This window comes from Hippoglossus stenolepis, chromosome 20 (assembly GCF_022539355.2).
Source record: "Hippoglossus stenolepis isolate QCI-W04-F060 chromosome 20, HSTE1.2, whole genome shotgun sequence".
Taxonomy (NCBI): Eukaryota; Metazoa; Chordata; class Actinopteri; order Pleuronectiformes; family Pleuronectidae; genus Hippoglossus; species Hippoglossus stenolepis.
In genome coordinates this window covers 12,228,767-12,251,382 of record NC_061502.1, presented here as the reverse complement: position 1 = coordinate 12,251,382, position 22,616 = coordinate 12,228,767, and the positions used below count along the sequence as shown (strand labels likewise).

Genomic DNA, 22,616 nt, shown 5'->3' with positions numbered 1-22,616 from the left:
ACTAACTGCTGTCTGGTCCTTTGGCTAACCTCTGGAGAACCTGGTGTGTGTGCGATGGTGTGTGTGTGTGTGTGTGTGTGTGTGTGTGTGTGTGTGTGTGTGTGTGTGTGTGTTGGTGTGTTTGTGGCGTGCCCTGTTCATGCATGTCTATGTTTGTACACTACACAGTGAAAGTATGCTTCTTTATTTGTCTTTGTGTGTTTATCTGTGTCTGTATGTGCTTTTTTCTGACAGGGATCTTTTTGGCCTGTGAGCTTGGGAACATTTTTGGAGGGATTTTTTTCAGGCAAGGTTTTACCATCAATCTGTGATGTCACTTCCCCAAAGCGTCCGATGGGGGGGTCTGTGGTTCAGATTAGGTGATGGGGGGGTGGCAGGACGGCCACATATTCCTAAGAAAAGCTGACTTACTCTGCCATTTTTGCTTAACTATTCACTTTTCTGTGGCTTTTTAGCTTTGAGTGTGTGTGTGTTGGCCCGGACGCCCAATAAAACAACCCGTGAATATGATGATGCCACATTGTAGTAAGCTGTTTTCACAAGGATTCACGATTTAGGAATGTGTTACGCTCCTAAGGCGGACACGGATTTTGAGTGTGATTCAGATTGTTGCAAACAACAAAGCTTGAAGTCAGGGGTTTTGCAGCTTCTTGCTGTCTTTCATTCAAGAATCACTTGATTGTGTGTCTTGCTCACTCAGCCTGGGCGTACACACACGCACACACACACACACACACACACACACACACACACACACACACGCGCACACGCACATGCACTCTACCTTCCTTGTGGTGCATACTTGTGTCAGGTGTGCTCTGTTTTTCCAGTCAGGGTAAAGAGGAATCTGGGCCTGAGTCCAAGCTGACTATCAACAGCACATTGCCAGAGCCCAGGACAAGAAGCAACACATCCACTCAGTCTTTACTCCTCCTCCTTCTCCCTTTTCTTCTCCTCCTCCCCCCCCCCCTGTTTTTCTCTTCTCCTGATCACTGGAGCGTTGACATGCCACAGTTGGGTCTTTTTTTTCTCTCCCCCATTTGTGTGTTTTCTCTCGTCGTCGTTTGTTATTTTTTAATGCATCTTGCTGTCTAGTCCCTCGATTTCCATGCTCATCCCTTCCTATCTCTTGTAACCCTTAAGATTTTTGTACTGCGTTGCCAGATTTGTCAGTGACTTGAGTCAGTGTTTTTGCATGGAGGAGAGGTTGCTGTTTCTTTCCCCGGCCGTAGGGGGTATGTAACCTTATGCATCTGTTTGCCTGTCAGCAGGATTACACAAAAACTACGCAACCGATTTCCATGAAATTCTTTGGAGGCAATAAATGTTGGTGCAGATCCAGGAATTTTGTTTCACTTTCTTTAACATTGAGAGATGGGGCTTTTTTTTTTTTTTTCCTTGATTTCTCAGAGAATAATTCATGGATCTTGATGGCAGAAGGTCAGTCAAGTGTGGGGAACGGATATTTATGAGTGTGTGTAATTTGGTGCTGATCCAGATATAAATCAGGATCTAGTGAATTTAAATGTGGTTTCATAGGGGTCCTTGGCGGAGGAATGAACTCTACTGAGTGATATTCTAGTTTTTGGTCTTGTGATCTAGTTCAACAAAACAACAAAGAGGCCACAGCTTTATTAATTAAACGTCTTCGGTATTTATTAGAAATCGCCTGGCTCAACCACATAGTTCAAAGCTCAGATTTTTACGCTTGTGGTGGCTTCGAACTACAGGTGTGTATGTGTGTGTCTATCGTTTGCTACTTTGAAAGTTGCGTCCTCAATCAAGACATGAAAGCTTATAACTGATGACTAACCCAGAGATGTATACAAAATGTTCCCCGCGGACCTTTCTCAACCTTAAAACCACAGAGTGTGTGTGTGTGTGTTGCCTTGTTTCCTTGTGATGTTGCAGTTATTAACAGTTTTATGAGCTTTTACTGACAACATCAATTCAGATTGTTCTGTTTTGTGGAGCAGTGTCTGTGGAAGCACATGTGCCACCACCACCACCACATGTGTGTGATCTTACACTCTGCGACACTGTACGCGACAATGTCTGGCCCTGTGCTGCTGCTGGGGGAGAGGGGGGAGATAAAAAGGAAAAGCCCTCCCACACAGGCAGATATGAGACTTTAGAAGCTCCATTAGCTCCTCAAAGCCAGCTGCTGGGTTCAGATGGATGTCTGCGCTCTGCTGTTTGATGTCCATTCATCCATAGCCTCACATCTCTGCCTCCGTCTACCAGCTCAGCCCGACGCGGGGCCTCATGGGGCTGCGGAGAGCACAGCTGCTGTAACTGTAGGACAAAGCTGTCTGCTACCGTGCCAGTGCTGCCGCTGCAAACGCCGTAGCACTCGCCTAATTTGTTTGTGCTAGTGTATGGGAGGTAGGCAGGATGATGCCGTTGAGGCGTTTGCTCACAAAACTACTAGATATGTTTCAAGATGTTCTAATCCTTCTCTTTTTTTCATCTCTCCCTGCAGCATCCGTTCTTCCTCCTCCACCTCGTCATCCTCGTCCTCCTCTCCGGGCATCTTTGGGAATGGGCCAGTGCCTTGCCAGGGTGCATCTCTCCACCCGGTGGCGTGGCTGGCGTCGTGTGAGAGTGAGGAGGGCAGCGGCCAGGTCGTAGAGTCCGCCCACCCCTCTCTCCGCTTGGCGTGCTCCCCCACAATTGACTTTTGACCTTCGACTCAGCCGTGACTCCGCCGCGACCCCCGGCCCAGCCATGCCCTTCAGGCTGAAGCCGTGGCGCACACGGCGCTACAACGTCCTGAGCAAGAACTACTTTGTAACACGGATTCGCCTGCTGGACAGCAACGTAATTGAATGCACTCTGTCGGTGGAGAGCACAGGACAGGAATGTCTGGAGGCGGTGGCCCAAAGGCTGGAGCTACGAGAGGTACGTTTGTTCTCTGACATGTCAAATTGTCAGCTCATTTGTCTGGAAAGTCCGTCAGGAACTTTCGCTCTGTTTTTATGTTTACTTTGGTTAATAGATTATAATGGATTCAAACCAGGCCCCCGTTTTAAATTTATAAGCAAGTGTCATGATTGATTATCATCAGCATCAGGTGAGATTAGACCTACACCAAGAAGAACACTCACTTTTCACTTCAGCACGTTTATGGATGCATTGTCAGCTTGTGCGTGTGTTTGTGCGTGTGATCGCCACGCGTCTCTCCCTCCCTCACCCCATGTATGTCTCCCTGCCCTCTCGTGTCCCTCTCCTGCAGGGTCCTTGTCTGTCTCTAACGAAGCGTGGCTACCTCTGTCCTCTTTTCACCCCAGAAGAAAGAGATATCGCTCATCCCCCTGTCCCTCTTCACCCCTCCTGTCCATTCTCTCTGTCTCACTCTCTGCTTCTCTCATACTCATTCTTCTCATCTTTCTCTTGATTTAAACCTTTTACTTCAAATCATATTTCTTTTCTGTCTGTCATTGCTCGTGACTCGAAAAAGACGTGCAAAGCTTTCCATGGTGTTAATTGTCTGTTTGTGCAGTTGTTTTGTGCGTGAAAGGTACTTTGTTTTACAGACGAGAGGAAGAATGTGAGTGTGTTTGCTGATTGACTTTGGTGTGTGTGTGTGTGTGTGTGTGTGTGTGTGTGTGTGTGTGTGTGTGTGTGTGTGTGTGTGTGTGTGTGTGTGTGTGTGTGTGTGTGTGTGTGTGTGTGTGTGTGTGTGTGTGCTCGCGCTCACGCTCACTTGGCTGCTTACAAAGTGAGAGGGAGGGGCGTTGTAGCTGTGCGTCCTAACATAGTGTTGTGGTATTTCCCAGGTGTCAGTGATGTTGTAAATAAGGTTGTGTGACGCCTCAGCTTCAGTTGCAGTCTGCCACATGCATGCACGCTATCTCAGGACTCTATATGTGTGTTTTGTATGTGAACTCGTTTTTTTTTGCCCTTTGAGGACCTTTTCCAGAATAAACACTATCGGGACCAAAGCTCAGTCCTAATGAGGCAGACTTCATTTTAGAGTTCAAAGTTAGGGGTAAGATGTGAATGTGGTTAGGTTATGTTTTGGCAAGAATTGGTCAGGTTCAAGTTTAGGGACTTTGGTCAGGCTGTCCACAATGAATGGAAGTCCCTGCAGAGTCCTAATAAGGATATCTGCCCAAACCTGTGAACCAGGAATTGACGTAGTAACTCTGCTGCGGAGATCACGTGGTTTTGTTTACAGCACCCCGACACCATCGTCAGCTCCTATCACCACAAACCCTCTTGACTTCTGTGAGGTGGTCTACTACGTGTGTGTCAGCGCTTTTGCTCCAGCAGATATTTGTTTTCTTTTTGTTTTTTTTAATTTTTGCGTCTGTTGCTCGTTAAAAGCATCATCAACCCCCCCCACTCGCTCGCGGTGAATCCATCGGGGGGGTCCCCTGCTGTGTTCTCACATCAGATTCGAAGAACTTCATACTAGAAGGCCAGGCGGAGTCTGCAGATAGGAGGCTCTCACTTGGACATTTGTGTTCACACATGAGTTCAGTGCATCTCTGAAAGCAGCTTTACTTTCATTATAGTAGAGTCAAACCACACAGAAGCAACAGGTGTGCTTACTTCTTCTGGATACAGATGAGACAGACACGTACACACACACACACACATACACACAAAGCCATTGAAACGTCATTGTGTTTTTCTAAATTGCATGGTGACGCCTAAAAAAACAAGTTCACCAACCCTCACACCGTATGCAAACATTTTCTACACAGTATATCACACACAGTGGGGAGAATATGGCAGCAGCGTCATGTTTCACGACCGACTGTCGTTCACAAATTGCAGATGAACTTAGATATATCCCACAGGGCTCTAACCAGTGTCTGTTTTGATGTGATTGAAATATATCAAACTTAATGTGACAGGAAATTATCTCAGCATGTCGTCACCTGCCCCAGTGTTTAGTATTTATAGGCGCCTGCACGGCTGCAGGAACATTAGCTGATCAGAGGCAATAAATCACTATGATCAGTCTAAGTAGGGGTAATGTGTGGCTCAGCATGTTTTACATACGTTTCCTGACACATTAAAAAATGTAAATTTCTCAGTGTTCTTGGCGCTTATTCACCTGAAATGTGCTTTCTAAATGATCATATCTATTCCCAGATGAAATGACAGGCATGAGACTTGGCTTTCATTTTGATATCGTGAGATAAGGTCATCGCCTTTTCCTTCTCTCTCTAATATTCATGTTTAATAGAGTTATGATGCTGACGTCAAAGGTTTGATCAGCTGCTATGAATCTCCCCTCTGTTCGCCATAATTTGTTCTCAGTGAATTTCTCAACTCCTGAGCCTATTTCTCTCTTTCCCTTCAAATCCCTTATTCCCATCCCAAAACTTTGTCTCTTCCATTTACTGCGATTTCCTTTCTCTGTCCCCTGCTGATTTCCTCCTCTCGCTCCATCATGCTTACCTAAGTCATCATTGCTTTGCTTCAACACCACCCCCTTGACCTTGTGCACCACAATGTCCTTCCCTCTGTCTCTTCCAGACCCATTTCTTCGGGCTGTGGTTCCAGGGAAAGACGCAGACCCCGGCCCAGCGCTGGGTGGAGCTGGAGAAACCTCTAAAGAAGCAGCTGGACAAGTTCGGCAATGAGCCGCTCCTCTTCTTCGGTGTCATGTTCTACGTGCCCAATGTTTCCCGGCTGGAGCAAGAGGCCACAAGGTAAAGACTCTTCAGACACTCGCAAAATGGGTTAGAGGTGGAAACAGCATTTAGAGAGGTGAGGCGGTGCAGATGCAGTTATTATGGAGGGACAGTATGATCTTTGGGTTCTTCACAGAGCAAACTGTTGTGTTGTGCGAATAGATGATCATGCCCATTTGGATTGAGGACATGTATTCTACTTTCTAATATCATAAGGCTTTGTGAATGGAGACAAAGATGCTGACAACTCAGAAACGACTGAAAAGGCAGATTTTTGAGGTTGCACAAGGAGCCATTTCATCACATCATCATGAGACCCATAAAATATAAATTTTCACCAGACTGGAGTTATGTGCAAGGTTGTGTGAGGTTTGTGAGCATGTAGGTCCTCAACAGTGCTTTGAAACACAAAAGATTAATGAAACAATAGGGTCCTTGCGCCTTTAGGTATTGGTGATGACATCAGGACGTAGGCATGTCGTGCAAAATAGTGTTTTTCACCTTCTAAATTGAAACGTGAACCCAAAAGTAACCGGATGAAATGTTGACAGTGTAACAAATACATAAAGGTGGGAAAAGTATAGCTGCTTTCTTTGTGTGAGTAAAGAATCTGCCAGTTCAAATATGTGGAATTGTTCCTTCAACACATCACAACTTCAGAGGGAGTTAGTTATTTTATTTACGTTCTTTGCCTGATTCCTGAACATAACAGAACTTTACTGCCCACAGAGGTCGAGATTTTCCTTTGGCTCCATAAACACAGTCATGGACCTTCTGTGCTTGAGCAATGCGGTGTAGGCTTAACAAACAAGTCATAATTGGCGTGTCTGTGATGAATAAGTGACAGATTGTTTACTGTGTAATGACACTGACTGACGCCATCTTTTAGAAAGAGCGAGGGCAGAAAGAAAAGAAAAGAATATAAGTGTGTCCCTGAAATGTTGAAGTATTACTTTGACTTCGGCTTGATGACTGTTTTGACACGGGGTGTTTGAACACAGCTGGTCTCAGACAGGTACATTTACATTAGCAGCAGCAGCAGCCATGTTGTTCTAATATCACAGCGGGAGTCCATATATGTCTGTGAGTGTGTGTGTGAGACGGTGACAATTAGCAGGTTGGCGAGTTGGTAAAGGGGCGTCCTGGGGTCAGTGTGTAGTGGACAGTCTGTCATTTCAGGTTCCTTCTCATCCTCTCTCACACACACACACACACACACACACACACACACACACACACACACACACACACACACACACACACACACACACACACACACACACTGTGTCTGCAGACCTCGCACTGAGCTGGTGAATTTGCGGCTTCTGCCTCACTGGATGTGGGAAAGGTCAACTGCAGGTCACAGCTGACATGTTTGTGTATGTGTCTGTGTCAACCATTTACGGTGATACATTTCCCTCAGTACTTTTGAGAGGCAGGACCAGATATGCATTGGAAATAATGGTATTGTGTGTGTGTGTGTGTGTGTGTGTGTGTGTTTGTGAGGTAGATGGAGAGACTAGAGAGTGTGTGTCTGCAGGTTCGTTATACAGAGGCCAGGATCTGCTCTGGTAAAGGGATGGTATTCCAGGAATCCCCTGCGGGCTTTTATGGAGTGTGTGCGTGTGTGTGTGTGTGTGTGTGTGTGTGTGTGTGTGTGTGTGTGTGTGTGTGTGTGTGTGTAGGGTTAAGGGGTTGAAGGGGTTATGATGGGGCCTTGGGGGCAATTTAGGGAACAATGGTCGCCTCATTTTCTCAAGCCCCCTCTCTTTCTCGTACAATCCCTGTACACCGTGAATCCCCTACTCCGTGTTTATCAAGAGCAGATCTCCTCATCACTCAAGTCCCACATTTTTACTCTCCTTCTCCCCGGTCCCCTCATCCTCCTTTTCTTTTCCTCTCCCTCTCCCTCTTTCTTATGTTAGTCAGGAATGTTGGCACAGCCGTCCAGCGTAGGAGGCAGACCACACATTCCTCCCAGCAAAAGTGCTGGGGGTAAAGGGGGGAGGGCGAGGGATGTCTAGTTTACAAAACACACACACACACACATGCACACACTTACACTCGCTCACCTCACACACCTCGCACACTCCCCCAGGAATCCTCTCAGAAGCCAGCTGCAGCCCTGTCAGAAGAGTTAGTCACAATACAGCACATTGTAGGAACATACATGGCCCCTGAGGCAAGCTTCTCCAAAAGCCCCTTCTCTTTTTTTCCCTCCTCATGAAGTAGAAAACAAATTTCAGGGCATTTTCTATTACCCATTACCCCCGATGAAGGGGTTTAGCAAATTCAAATATCTTTAAAGGCAATTTTTTCTTGCTCTTATACCATCTGTACTTTCCTTTGAGAGCTCCATCTATCACTGCTGGAAAGACCATAGACACCCGTCCTCTTAAAATGTATGGACTGGTTCTCCGTCGTTGTTTTTTCTGCACACCTGGTCTCATGAAGGGGGGAGGGCAGGACTCGGAAGAAAGGATGACAGAGGAAAAGTGGGGGCGGAGAAAGTAAAACGTTTGGCTTTGGGTTCGTACTTTGTTATTTATGTGGTCTGAGGTCGCCGGCCATATGTGCATTTTCTGGAACGAATACATATTTATTTGTCATCGTAGAAAAAAAGTATATGTTTATGCTTGATTGTTAAACAGAGAAGGAGTGAGTGGATTAGGTTTTTGTGGCCGTTTTGTTTTAGTTTCACGAAACCCAAACGGAGTAAAAAGTAAAAAATTACACCCTACCTTCAAAATGTACTGTATATAGTTAAATAGTTTGAATGCATTTACACATTATTATAAAATTTCATACAGTAAACCAGTGTTATTTCTAATATTATTTATCATTGGATCTATATGAACTGCATAAGAGTTATATTATTTCCCAATTTTTCCATTTAATTTTACAAACATATCATCGGAAATTAATAAAAAATAACATTCTATCACATATTAACAGAGGTTTTCAAATTGTATTGCCAGAAACCAGAGAGACATTTCACTCTGTCTGGGAGCAAATGACATTTACTGAGAACATAATGCGAGTTTTACATTGTGGTCGCGTCTTTTTGAAGTTCAGAGTTTGACTGATGTGTAACCTGATCCTGGATCTCTCTCTCCTCCCATCCATCCGTTCATTCATCTGTTTCTCCTTCGCTCTCTTCCTCCCCACATGCAGCTGTGTAAATCAACCCAGAGCTGGGGATTTAAAATCCGTACGCGTATGTCTGCCCCCCCACTGTGGTTACGTCTTCACACCGATAATCCAACTATCGCGCAATTGAAGTGGTAATGCAAGAAAGCTGGAGCTGTGTAAACACTGTACTCGAGTCGTGTTAATGCAGTTACGCTCATGGTCATAACCTCAGTATGATGAAATATGTCGATTTGTCCATGCAGTCAGATTATTAAACTGTAAACACAGTAATCAGAGGAAGAGAGTTAGTTTTTCCCAACAGTATTAACGCAACATCTAATCTTCCTACAGCACAGTTATCAATTGTGCAGCTGCAAATATGATTAATTTGGTTTATGAACAGTCAGATAATAGCAAACAAATGCACATCATGACAACAGCCGATTGATAGTCTTAACTCCAGAGAAAGTACATTTTCTATACTTTGCTGTGATCCCTTGATATTGCAGAAGCTGGAACCAGCTTGAAAAACAATGACAATTACAAAGTGATTCAATAACCCATAATCATTTAATTATATACCTATTGCTTCTTAGTTCTAATAAAGCAGTGTGTGTTTCTCAGTGTAAATATCTCCACTGTGTTACCATAGCAATATTTACGCCAAGATGGCCACGAGGGAATGGCAGCAAAGAGCCAAACTTGAAATTGAATAATGGAGAGAAACTACAGATGTTGCAACATGGGGCTGTGTGTTTTATAGGTCATTTCATACCCAGATGTTTAGTATTGTTACTTGTTAATCAAACTTTTACAGGAGTGTGTGTGTGTGTGTGTGTGTGTCAGACGAGACGGCTGCACAGTGATTGACCTCTGGCTGCTCCTTGTACTAATTCCAAATAATACTGACCGTATCTTACTGGCTTTTTTATTAGATATCCTGTTCTGCTTTAAATTTTCTTTTCTGTGAATCACCAGAAGGTGAGGTGTGTAGTGTGTGTAGTGTGTGTAGTGTGTGTGTGTGTGTGTGTGTGTGTGTGTGTGTGTGTGTGTGTGTGTGTGTGTGTGTGTGTGTGTGTGTGTGTGTGTGTGTGTGTGTGTGTGTGTGTGTGTGTGTGTGTGTGTGTGTGTGTGTGTGTGTGTGTGGCTGAAACCTTCTGTTCCTTCTGACTCACTGATATGAAGGAGGAGCAAAGTGGCCAAGAGAGAGAAAGTGAGGAACCTAAACAGAGAGCTGTTGACCAGAGCGAGGCCAGCTGGCCCCAGCAGCCCCCAAGGCTAACAGCCCCAACAGCCTTGAAATCCTAGCTTTGTTCGGCTAGTTATCACACACACACACACACACACACACACACACACACACACACACACACAGCTGTACTCTGTTGTGCCCCTTGCTGATTCAACACATTTCAAAGTGAAATCCTCCTGCCCTCCCACACAAGCCGTCTGCACCCATCCCGGGGCTGAGGGGGCAGTCAGGGTCACACCACTGCATAGATGGTTGGTGCGCAGGGGGTGGGTGGGTTCAGGCATATGTTGCGCACACATACACACATTCATGTCATGCGTGCACACATGCTCGCAGGATTGTTGTCCGGGCTACTCGGACATCTGGCAGCGTGTCTTGAGCGAGGCTCGAACATGCGTGGGCATATAAAGGGCTCTTTGTGCCTGTGTGGCTGCCTGGAGTGCCAGCAGAGCCCTCTGCCATGGTGGAAGTCACAAGTAACTCCAAGTGAGGAGAGCTGTGCCTCATGTCTGTGTATGTATGTTCACCTGTTATTACTGCATGACGTCATTCAGACACACATGCCAGACATACAGCACACGCCAGGTGTGTGCGGCTGTAGAGACGTCTTTGTGCATAGTGCATGTATTAGTATGTTTGGCAGGAGACATAATAAATCAAATTATTTGCTTCCTTGAAGCTCGTGCATTTCATACAACTTTCCACTTAACATATGTAACATCTTCGAAACTAACGGTCTTCATATTGGAACAATGCTTGGGTCACAATTCAGATTGTAATGTACCATATTAGCGTAAAATCATCAACAGGATTGTTTTCCCCTAAATATTGACTTATGAACTTGTAATGAGTGGTTTACAGTTTGTAGATTTCCTCCGTGGGTTGACCCCTGTCTATGTTGTTTTTAAGCCTGATGCATTATTCAAGGCTTGACTTGACTCATTCAGGGTTTTTCCCAAACTAAACACCTTCAGCCTAGCAACAAACTAATTTAACCACAACTGCATCTAACCAGAAGTTCTGTATGTGGTCAAACTATTTATACACAGGACAAATATATAAGCTGTGATCCAGTAAGAGGCACGGACAAAGGAAATACATGGACACAATAAATTACAACAACAGTTTGCTGTTCAGTGTCAGGCCTCAAATATAATGTGGTGTACAAAAATGTATAGTTACACAGTGTACCTTTTATTTCCACAGATAATGGCATCAATGGTTTGAAAAAGAAGTTATATTCTGTAATTACCACTCGTTTTAACTGCATTAACATGACATAATATTAACCGTCGTGCTCTCCAAGACCCTTTGATGACCTTTGAGCCAATGGACCCTTTAATTTAGCTCAAAAATCAATCAAGTGTAAAACCAAAGTATTTTATCTTAATGATAATTTATCATGATATAGATTACACATATAGACAAAACAGAGGAGACGGTTCATTGAGATTAAATTGGTGACCAAGGAAAGTGTTCTTTTTTTAAGAACATCCTAAAATGTCCTCCACAACAGCAGACATGCTTATATATACAATATATTAATATACTGATATTAACAGATTAGGACAATACTTTAAATAGGACACTGCCATGTAAACAGGATTTTCTGATTACCTTAACCTGAATAAGGTCGTACTTAGAACCTTATTTGCATTATGTAGATGTGTATAAGTCTTAATCCACTTATAACGTTTCACTGGAGTTTACACAGCATGTTGCGACATTAACTTATACAGTCAACATTTGGCTGATGACGCAGGTCCTGGGTTCGAGTGTAAACAACTAGAATGTAATGTTGACTTGAGTCATAATCAAGACTATGCTCTGCAACATGTAGAAGGGAATATGAATGGAATATTCTATTAGCAGTTTATGTATTAGTAGTATTGTGCAGAATAAGGTCTATAGTTGTATTATTGCTGTCCATGTAAAAGTAGGAGTCATTACTTCCAACCTGTAGTTCTCAGCACAGTTTGATAGGACATGAGATGATGAACAGGGGGAGAAAACATGAAGCACATTTAAATGTTTCTGGTTTTCTTATAACTTTTCCATTTTTGTTGTGAATTCTGGGATAATTTACCCCTCATCTCTTCTTTGAACTGGTCACAACCTTTGGAGAAATAACACTTTTACTCTGGGGTCACAAGTAGACACATTTTCGTATTAAAGGTCAAAAGCCAAAATAGTTGGGAACCACAGTTCTATAAAATGTTTAGGGCTGTTTGGTGTAATTTGGGCTCTGACATGAGGCTACAACGAAGCATATTTTCTTTTGCCTTTCACTTGTTCATAGTTATTTCAACAGTTTACGGTCAGCCTCCTCACCGCTGGCCTCACATACGTATAAACACCATCATGTTGTTACCGTTGAACCTCAGAATGAGAACCAACCACGGTCGACCTCAACATTTCCCCAGACCCCATATGGAGAGTGCTGGGAAAACATGGAGAGTTTGTAAAAACAAAGTCCACAATCATTCGAAGAGTTTTGTGTCCCGCGAGACTCCTCCCCCCCAGACCGCATCAGGCCCCGCCTCCCCTCCGCGGCAGCCGCGGTGGTTGGGGTTGGCTAATTAGAGGGTTGCCACGGGAACGGAATGGCAACTCAGCCAACGGGTGTAATGACAGGGTGAGGGAGGAGGGCGGGGTCAGATTATAGGCCCAAGGGTACGCTGAGATGAGCTCAAAAAAGAAAAGGAGAAGGAGAAGAAGAAGAAGAAGAAGAAGAGGTGGGGGAGAGGGGGAGAAAATGTGAAAGAGAATGTGAAACATGAAAGATGTGAGGTGGAAACGGAGGCAGAGAAACTGTGGAACTAGGAGGATACATGGGGAGTTTGAGGCGTGAGGAAGATGAGTGAATGACGAAGCATTTATAGTTCAGTCAGCTCCTCATAGAAGTTTGTGTTCTCTCGCATGGACTGTCCCATGTACGCCTTCACTCGTAACTCCTGAAGACTGTGTGTGTGTGGACGTTAGAAAAGGTGTCTCACAGCCCACATTGGAAAGACTCAGTCTGTGCTCACCATGGCAACAAACAGGAAACGTTGCACGGGTTTTTATGCAGCTGAGCCCGGTCACCCTGACAGTCCTCTCTTTCCTCTTGTGTGGCCACTCCATTCTTAAAAAGACAAACATCCAGTTGGACCACGGCTAAAAGTGGACAAAAGGAGCTGAGCGACTTAATGAGCGCGTGGTATTTCAGCCTCCTGGTTTTGGGACTTACTCGGTACCGCATCTTGTGAAGGCTGCAAGTGGGACTCAGCAAACTGAGCAATGTCATCGTATCGGCTTACGCTTGGCAAAACCAACTCTGCCCAAAACCACAGGGCACAAAGTCCCAGTTTGCTGCAAATTGGCACCACAATTAGATTTCTCCTCTTTTGTCCAGCTGCTGTTGTCCCTTCTCAAGATTGAAATCAGTCCTTATTTGCATCAGCTCCGTGTGTCATGCTTTGCTCTTGGCTGAAAATTTACAGACCTATTAAATAATTTTGTTTAGCCTCTACTGGTATATGTTTGGCATTCCTCTCAAGTCAAAAATGAGTCACTGGTATTTCAAATGGAGGTGATTCACTCATTCCTCACTTGGGTTCTGAAAGCGGCTTCTCTGGCATTGTTGTTACCGGCTAATGCTGTTGCCAATACGGTCTTGACGCACTCTTTCTGTTGCACAAACCCAGAGCAGAAGAACACGTCTCTCTGTGTCTCAGTAGATGTCTGCAATCCCTCTGTTTCTAATATGCGATGCCTTGAGCACAACTCTTCTTATTTTCTTTGGTGAAACGTGTTGAACTGAGACCCGTCATGTTTTCCAGCTCCGTTTAACATAATTGGTGTTCAGAGACTGTGGCGAGTTGGAAAAATAACATTGACCACCAGGCGATTCCTGGTGAGTTCGTGAAAGCCAATAAGATTCTACCACCCACATAGTCAGACCTTCTGTAGAGGCTGTGGTATGCACTCTGATACGTAAAAACAAGACTTACTGTACAGCAGCACATTGAGATAAATTCCAACATCAGCATGTTAACATTCCCACTATGACAATGTGAACATGCTAATGTTTTGCAGGAATTTCTTACCATTTGTTACATGCTTTCATTCTCTACCTGCTAACCTGCAAGAGTTGTGCAGGTATTTGGTTTAAACCCAAAGTATTGGGGCAAAAAAACCTTGACCCAAGAATCTTTAGAGTGGGAAGGTCAGGGGGTAACCAAAGTCTTCAGGATTCACCATCTAGGGACCAGGAATGTCTGTACAAAATCTCCACACAGGGACATTGCAACAAGGTAACCAAAGCAGCTAAATTACCTGAGGCCCTGAGCTGTGAAGGGGCCCACGAAAATGGCTGATTACATTAGTCCACAGCAACGACAATTTTGTGAGAATCCATAGACTGTATGTAAAGATAAGAGAAGGAGGAGATGCGTCATCCAACTTTATACACTGTAAACCGCCTTATATATATGATACTGCCATGTCCCTTTTGCCTGGGGCCCCCAAATGTTCCCGGTCTTGTCTCAACAACACCAATGCCGGACTTAGCTTCTCATCTGAATAATGCTTTCTTTCTTTCTAGGTACCAGTATTACCTACAGGTGAAGAAGGAGCTTTTGGATGGACGTCTCCACTGCACAGTAGAGCAGGGGATCAGACTAGCAGGCCTAGCAGTACAAGGTAAAACACACACACGCTTGAACAAACATCTCATGTGGATAATCTACCAGAGGGAGACAGACAGAACAAGAGAGAAGGACTGAGCACAAACTCGCACTTTCTCAGGTCATCTTGACTTCACTACCTAATATGGCTGCATACCGCTGGGAGAGCCCAGTCCACTTGAGTTCCTATGGTATCAGTCTTAACACACACACACAACCTCACTCCATCTTCTTGTTCCTGGGTGCTGTCTGTGTCTCGGGGGAATGTAAACAGACAGTTAGCTTATCATTAGCTCCAAGGTTGGCCTCAGTAGCATCAGGAAGACTCTTATCTGTCCGGAGGGGAAGGATCTGCTGCACCTCCTCTTGTCCGACAAACAGCAGAACAGTACTTAGGATGTACTTACAGGCCCTATCGGGAGGAGTGGAGATGGAAAGGCTGTTTTATTTGTAATGCTACACAGCAGAGTAGTTCCAAGGAATGAGGAACAAATCTGGGATTGATTAGTTTGCTTGTTAAGCAAGTTGCTTCTGATGACACTGTATTAGACTATTTAACAAAGTGAAAATAAACATCACTTTTATCCCTGTAATGTGGAAAATGTGCACCTATTGATTCATGTGCTACTCCGGGGTCTCCGCTCAGAGAAGACGTTCCGACTTTGATGTGTTCATATGATTTGAAGTCAGACTAATAAAAAAAACATGGATGCCCTAAAATGATTTGATGTGTTTAGCGTGTTTTTACAACACCTTGACACCTCTTGCATAATAGGGAAGAGCAAAGAGAAAAGATCAGGTGTGACAGACATATTCATAATTTAACACATACGCATGTTATTCATAAAAACGCCGGTATTGGCTAAAATACAAACTTGTGAGAGATGTACAGTAAATTAAGTTCACAGTAAGCAACTACAGCTGATTGTAAAATTGTGTTAACTGGTTTATAAGTGATAACGTATAATAAAATACATATTCAGATCATACCACCATATTCAATGTGTGTGTGTGTGTGTGTGTTTGTGTGACTTTCAGCTGACTTTGGAGACTTCACTCAGTTCATGTCTCAGGACTTCCTCAGGGAGTACGTGCTCTTCCCAGTGGTGAGTCCTTAAATCTTCACTGTCCAAGTGGGTTGTGCATGTGAATGTGCCCGTGTGTGTGTGTGTGCATTGCCCTGAATACCATCTTTTGTCACCTGTCCCCTTGTGTCAAACAAATGTTTAAAGAAACACAATTTTACGATGTTCAATTAGTCACTTTGTATGCAGAACAGTTTGAAATGGTGTTTGAGAAAGAGATTCAATTATGGATTGTTTTAATTTCTCATTAATACTCAACAGCTAACATTTCCCTCACCTTGCCATGTTTTTATCTCCCATCACCTGTTGCTTCTCCCTTCCCTTTCTCCTCGTCCCTCTCTGTCCCACTTGCCGCTGCCGTCTCCCTCCTCTCAGAACTGGCCTAATGGAGACGAGGTGCTCGAGGAGTGGACCCAGAAAGTTGCTGAGGAGCACAAGAGTCACTGGTACCGTCAGCTTCATCTTCTCCAGTTTGTACACAAGGAAAAGATTCCGAGACGTTGACATTCCTGTATCTGTCTGTGCTTTCCAGTCGAATGCAGGCCGCTCAAGCAGAGCTGCTGTACATCAAGGAGGTGGAGAAGCTGGACGGCTTTGGCCAGGAGAGCTTCGCTGCTAAGGTAGATAATTGAAATCTCCCCCCGACCTCCTTCACTGACACATACACATGCACATCTCCTGAGCAGCCAGTTTGTTGACAGTGAGAAGACTTTGAATTCATTCCTCTCCCACAGGACAACTACACCAACGATATCTTCATCGGCGTCTCCTTCATCGGGGTGTTTGTCAAACACAGAAACGGCAGATCCATCATGCTCCACAAGTAAGTCACCCCTTCTTATTCATCTATTTCGTGGATTTGTTATATTGAGTGAGTAGTGAAAATACATTTAAATGAATTTGCAAGAAAATGAAATATTTTGTGTGGGAAAATTCAATCCTTGTGTGAATATTGTGTGCGTGTGTTTGTGCGACAGGTGGAAGGACATTGGTACCATTGCGCACAACAAGTCAGCCATCACAGTGGAGATAACAAGCAAAGACGACACCATCATTTTTCACATGGTGAGTGTTGTGTCTGACTTTAGTCCCAGCACATACACACACATACACTTTGAAGGTTTCTAGTGGGAAGTGCAACAAAAAAAACCACACAAACATTCCCACAATGCATTCCCAGATATCCCTGCACAGAGATAACAACAGGGGCCAATGTGGTCTCGACCATCTATAAATACTGCGTTAATTTGACATATCAGTGTTTTCCTTTCTGTGTGTTTGTATCTGCAGGAGGATATGGAAATGGCCAAGTACATCTCCCGTCTCTTCACGGCCAGACACAAATTCTACAAACAGAACAAGATCTGTGCGGAGTGAGTCTCGAGGCCGACTGAAGGCCGCTACAAACATTTAAATCCGGTTTTATCTGCCTTTTATATTTTCCAGTCGAGTTCACCAACCTTTTGAGGGTTATATAAAAAAATGTAACACAAAAAAACTGATTGTGTAACGATGCAGAGTTCACGGTGCTTTTCTTTTGTGATTCATCATCTTTCTTTCTCTGCAGGCCCACTCACTCACCTGCACCAATCCGGAGGAGACCCACCTGGACCCACCGCCTCTCTCTGGTACCGTCAGAAGCATTTTCTCTTTTTAATGTCACTGGTTTTTGCTCAGTGTTTCGTCGCAGCCCTGTTTATTTTTATTATTGCCTTCTGGCCTGTATAAATGAGACCAGGAGCCAGGAGACAGAGAGGGAAGACAGAAGCAGCCGTGGTTTACAGATCTGACCCCGCTCTCCCACTCAGGCCAGCTCTTAATTGTGCTGCGGAGCCTCGGTTTTAAACATGCTCTGCTGGTGTGGTGGGTGTTGCTGGAAAGTTTGCAAGGGTGTTGCTCGGGCTCATTTCCGCTGCGACAATGAAGGCAGTGATTTGCGAGTCTCCTTTCCCCGCTGGCCAGACAATGGCTATGCTAAATGTGGCACAATAGCTGCTCAGTCAGTCCAGTCAAGTCCTCAGATGTCTCTGTAGTGAGAAGCGCAGGCATCGGCGTTTGACAGCTCCACGGCCTCAGAGGAGCTCTGAGTCAGTCATTATCACCTGTTGTGGTAATGACTTGTGGTAAAGTAATGGCTTTGCTTAGTAATGCAAAGAAAGTTCGTAAGTTAATTTAGAGTCTGTTTTGACATTTGTGGATAATTATAAAAAATATAACTTGATGTATACGGAGAATTGCAATTAATTACCTCTTCTTAACCGTGTTGCATTCAATGTGTTTCTTTATTCAGTCGCGGCCCCAGTCCTGTAACTTCCAGTCTATGCATTCCCAGTATGGAGAGCATTATCAGGACCCACAGAGCTCGCAAGGTATGTGTATAAAACACACACACACACACACACACACACACACACACACACACACACACACACACACACACACACACACACACACACACACACACACACACACACACGGACACGGACAACAACAAACGCATTTAGCGCAAGTTTCCACCCCTCCAGCCCACTGCTTTAACCACACTGGGATTTATGATTTCTGCCTCCCTCATAATAACCAAAGCATCTCAATGGAGCTAATTGTGCCCTTCCCATCCGGCGTGTGACTCACGACCAATTGCATTTTTCAAACAATTGCCCCAACCAATTAGAGCCGCAACGTTAGTAGTGCCGAGCGGTGACCTCATTTACGCCTCGCTCTTTCATTAACTTGTTCACACACTCAGTCCGCCTCATAATCCGAAAAGCGTTCTGTCATGCCTGGCAGTAAAAAACAGAGCGTGTGTGGAAAAAAAAAACATTCTGGGTGTTGCTACTATGCGAGGGTGTGAGATCATTTCTGGAGTGTGACCTCAGGCATCACACACTGTCTGCGTGGACGGAGATTGTGTGCGCCTGCCGGTTTGTGGGCTTGAGACCGTTCACACGAGATGAGAGAACGCTCCATTGTCAAATAAAGACATGCTCTGTCTCCTTCATTATTGTGGGAAGAACATCCTCCAAATCTATACTGTTCCCACTGGTAGGAAATATTCCGAATATTTTTCTAAGTTAGTTGGTGCTTCTGTGCAGCCAGAAACCAACAATGATGATTTTTGAGATATGGCTGTAATTCTCTCAATCAGCTCTTGAACTGGTGACTGAGAAAGGCATTTTTTTCATTAAATGTATTCACTTTTCTGAGTTTATCATGTTTCATGTTCTGCACTGGCTTCATTTCAAGGAATACTGGAGAAACTGATTTGGTGCATTAAAAATCATTAAGCACCACAGTTTATTTTTCATTACTCTCTTTATTCAAACGTCCTTTCTCTTGTGCTTTTTAGACAGCATCTTCCATGATGAACCCTACTACAAGTCAGAAACGAGTCTGGACCGCTGCCCCTCGGACTATCCTTTCCGAAATGGTACCGTGCCCAATGGAAGCATGTACAGCAGCCCCAGCCTGAGCTCCCTCAACCACTCCCAGACCTTCGTTCCGCCCTCGCCGATCTCCTCCAACCTCAGCATCCCCGGCAGTGAGCTTATGCGCCCTGACTACATCCCAAGCCACCGCCACAGCGCCATCATTGCTCCGTCCTACCGGCCCACGCCTGAGTACGATGCCGTCATGAGGCAGAAGCGGCGCATGCTCCCCGCGCACCACGATCTCCACAGCCAGTCGCTGCGCAGTTTGAACATCAGTAACGCCTGTGCTTACCGCCAGCCTGAAGCTCTGGTGTACAGCCAGCCAGAGATGAGGGAGAGGGGCCCCTATCATGGCCTGGGGCCCAGCCCTGGACCTTACACACCACAGGTAGAGCTGGATTGAATAAATTGTTCTACTCTTTGATTTTTGGGTTTCTTGCTCTTGTCTAAATTTCTGTTATTTTTCTCCATCTTGCAGATCAGCTACAGTAAGCCAGTGTCCCATGGCCCTCATCAGGGAGGACCAGCCAACAGCCAGGGCCCCTGTCACTCACCCTGTGTCAACGGTGGTGGAGGCGGCGGTGTAGGAACCTCCATCTCTCACACTGTCAGCACACCTGAGTTGGCAAACACCAAACAACAGGGCACCAATGCGGGAAGCTATGCAGCTACTGCCAACATGCTGAGAAACCACATGTCGCGACCTCCTCCACCTTACCCCTCCAGCTCCTTCCGCCCGGCCACCAGTACACCGGACCTCGCCAGCCACCGCCACCGCTGCATCGGGGGCAGCAGTCCGGAGCTGGTCACCCGCATGGTGCAGCTGTCGGTCAAGACCTTTCAGCCGGACAGCTCAGCTGTTGTGCACCAGTCCCTTCAGGAGGTCAGCGAACCGTTGACTGCAGCTGCTAAGCACCGCTCCACCCTGGGCAAGAGACACAGTATGGAGGTGATCAGTAGCATGAGAGGAGGAGGGATGGAGGGCTTGGTGATGAAAGGCATGAATGCTCCGCTTCATCGGAGGAATACTCTCAGAGAACACGTGATGCCGCCTCAGCCCCAGTCAATGCCCCAGCCCCAAACCCCTCAGCAACAACCGCAGCCCCAGCCTCCACCTCCGCAGACAAAGGAGGTGCCCAAACAGATACCTGCCCAGAAAGCACACGAGGCTGCTGTAGCACCACCTGCAGCGGTGGCCTACCAGCATCAAAAGACTCTTTCTAATGCTACCATGCTTATACATAGTAGTGAGAGCGAAGAAGAGGAGGAGGAGGAAGAAGAGAGGCCTGAGCTGGACGTTCAAATCCCAGGCCTGAACGAGGACATCAGCATCAGCGCTCAGCTCCAGGCAGCTCTGGCCAAACTGCCCAACAAACCCCCTCCAGAGTACCCGGGTCCCCCCAGACCTCCCAGCAACGCTCAGATCCGCAACCACTCCCACAACCACACTCACCACCACAATCAAGGACCACAGAGCAACCAGGGAGCAATGGACCCAAACCATGCCCAGGGCCGAGCATTCAAACCTGGGCCGAGCCAGGGCGGCGGCGGTGGTGGTCCTGGAGGAGGCTGTGTTGCAGGTGCTGGTGGGACACTGACCCGAGGGGACCAGGGTGGGGTGAACGGAGGTGTTTTAGGTCCATCCATCTCTGAGCCGGACCTGACCAGTGTGAAGGAGCGGGTTAGGAAGGAGCCCGTCAAAGAGAGGCCGGTGTCAGAGATGTTCTCCCTGGAAGACAGCATCGTGGAGAGGGAAATCGCTCAGAGGGTAAGAACATCATTCGCTAATTCGACTATTGTAAATATTATATTAGTATATTATTATTTATAAAATGGCAAATGGATTACTCAGAAAATGATATACATATCGATACATATCAAATCTAGAGATATATATAAAATGAATTGAAGATAAATAGTAAAATAACCCAACATACTGGTGGTACGCTGAAATGTTGCAGTCTGTTGTTTGCGTGCTAATTTCATGGCTCCTGATTAGCAGTAATCCAGGGTTCAGCACCTGAGAGGGTAGCACTCGGCTCTCAGTCTCCCCATGCAGCTAAAACCCTCATAAATCCCTCAGATTACTCTTTGGGTTGGTGCACTTGTGTAGGTTTGTTAAAGGAGCAAACATTTGATACAGCAGCACAGTCCAGGTACGAGTTCAAATCATCCGTCTCACTTCTGGTTACGATAAATCTCTCTGCTCAATCCAAAACTCCCAGCTAACATCTCTCATTCCTACCAAGTGGTTTTTCTCATGTACATATAGAGGGTACTCCTGGTGACACCCAAGCTGTTGTTTTGACTGTCCCACAGGGAGTGAGGGAGGTGGAGGAGAGGGGCAGGGTGGAGCTGTCCTGGAGGTTTAATAGCATTGTGGATTAGGAGAGGTAATCCTCAGAGCAAGGAGGGGACTGTGCAATCTGGGTCAGAGTTTGGTAGACGGGGAACGAGTCAGGGTGACAGAGGGACAGTGTGTAAAGACACCGAGGCTGAGGAGGTAGGAAGGAAAAGAACGAAGGGAGGAAAGAATGAAAAATGAGGGAGGACAAAGGAAGGATGGAAGGGAAAGTTGGAGGCAGTGAGAAAGAGGACGGGGCTTCACCTTTCGACAGAATACAAGGGGATTGGTGCAGCCTGGTTTAGCCTTCAAACAGAACACACACACACACACACACACACACACACACACGCACACGCACACATACACACACACACACACACACATTGTAATGCACACGTGCACATGCACGTCAAACTCTCCCCACCCACTTCTCCACACGCACATTTACGTGCGCGCCGCACTGCGCTCAAGCCATGGCAGGTCAGTCAGTCTTGCGATGCTGCCGGTACCTGTAACCTTGACTCCGGGATTCTCCTCTCTGTTGAAGACGCTGGAGAGGCAGAAGATGTCTGTGGACTCCATGAAGCGGCCGCTGATGATGGCCGCCCTCAACGGCCTCTACGTGGCTCGGATGCCGGCGACCAAGAGTTCCCTGGAGGACGGCACCAAGGCTTCTACCGACGAACGGGTAAGATGCTGCGCTGTGCTTTTGAAAGTTATGCTTCAGAAAGTAACTTTAAAAAATAATAACTGAAATCATTTCAAGCCTCTGTTTTGTTTGTGCTACCTTACAAAATACATTATTTGCAGTTTTACTAACACAAACTTTAATCATATATTGTAATTTTTTTAATATATTTTGTACTTTTAAACGAACCAATTCAGACTGAAAATATCCTACTGGATATACACGGCTACTTCTAATCTGGATTCATTCCATTCAAGAAGAATAACTCTAATAGCCCTAATTTGACTTTTTACCAGTTCTCTTTTTACCAGTTCTCTTTTTTTATTACTGGAGGTCCACCTGTTGACAAAAAAGTTTGGCTGTTCC

The 22,616-nt window shown here is 45.5% G+C and overlaps 1 protein-coding gene across 2 annotated transcripts in view; it reads left to right on the top strand.

Annotated features, from left to right (window-relative positions):
- The window catches only part of LOC118099686 (tyrosine-protein phosphatase non-receptor type 14), a 37,824-nt gene that overhangs the window by 10,012 nt on the left and 5,196 nt on the right, over nt 1-22,616 (top strand). For both annotated transcript variants that reach the window (XM_035144391.2, XM_035144389.2), the window contains exons 2-15: nt 2,483-2,901; nt 5,494-5,669; nt 14,621-14,718; nt 15,741-15,808; nt 16,163-16,233; nt 16,320-16,407; nt 16,522-16,610; nt 16,765-16,852; nt 17,078-17,160; nt 17,355-17,415; nt 18,078-18,156; nt 19,134-19,603; nt 19,694-20,983; nt 22,110-22,250. In XM_035144391.2, the coding sequence (XP_035000282.1) occupies nt 2,728-2,901; nt 5,494-5,669; nt 14,621-14,718; nt 15,741-15,808; nt 16,163-16,233; nt 16,320-16,407; nt 16,522-16,610; nt 16,765-16,852; nt 17,078-17,160; nt 17,355-17,415; nt 18,078-18,156; nt 19,134-19,603; nt 19,694-20,983; nt 22,110-22,250 (2,976 nt within the window). In that variant the 5' untranslated portion in view covers nt 2,483-2,727. The remainder of the gene's footprint in view (nt 1-2,482; nt 2,902-5,493; nt 5,670-14,620; nt 14,719-15,740; nt 15,809-16,162; nt 16,234-16,319; nt 16,408-16,521; nt 16,611-16,764; nt 16,853-17,077; nt 17,161-17,354; nt 17,416-18,077; nt 18,157-19,133; nt 19,604-19,693; nt 20,984-22,109; nt 22,251-22,616) is intronic.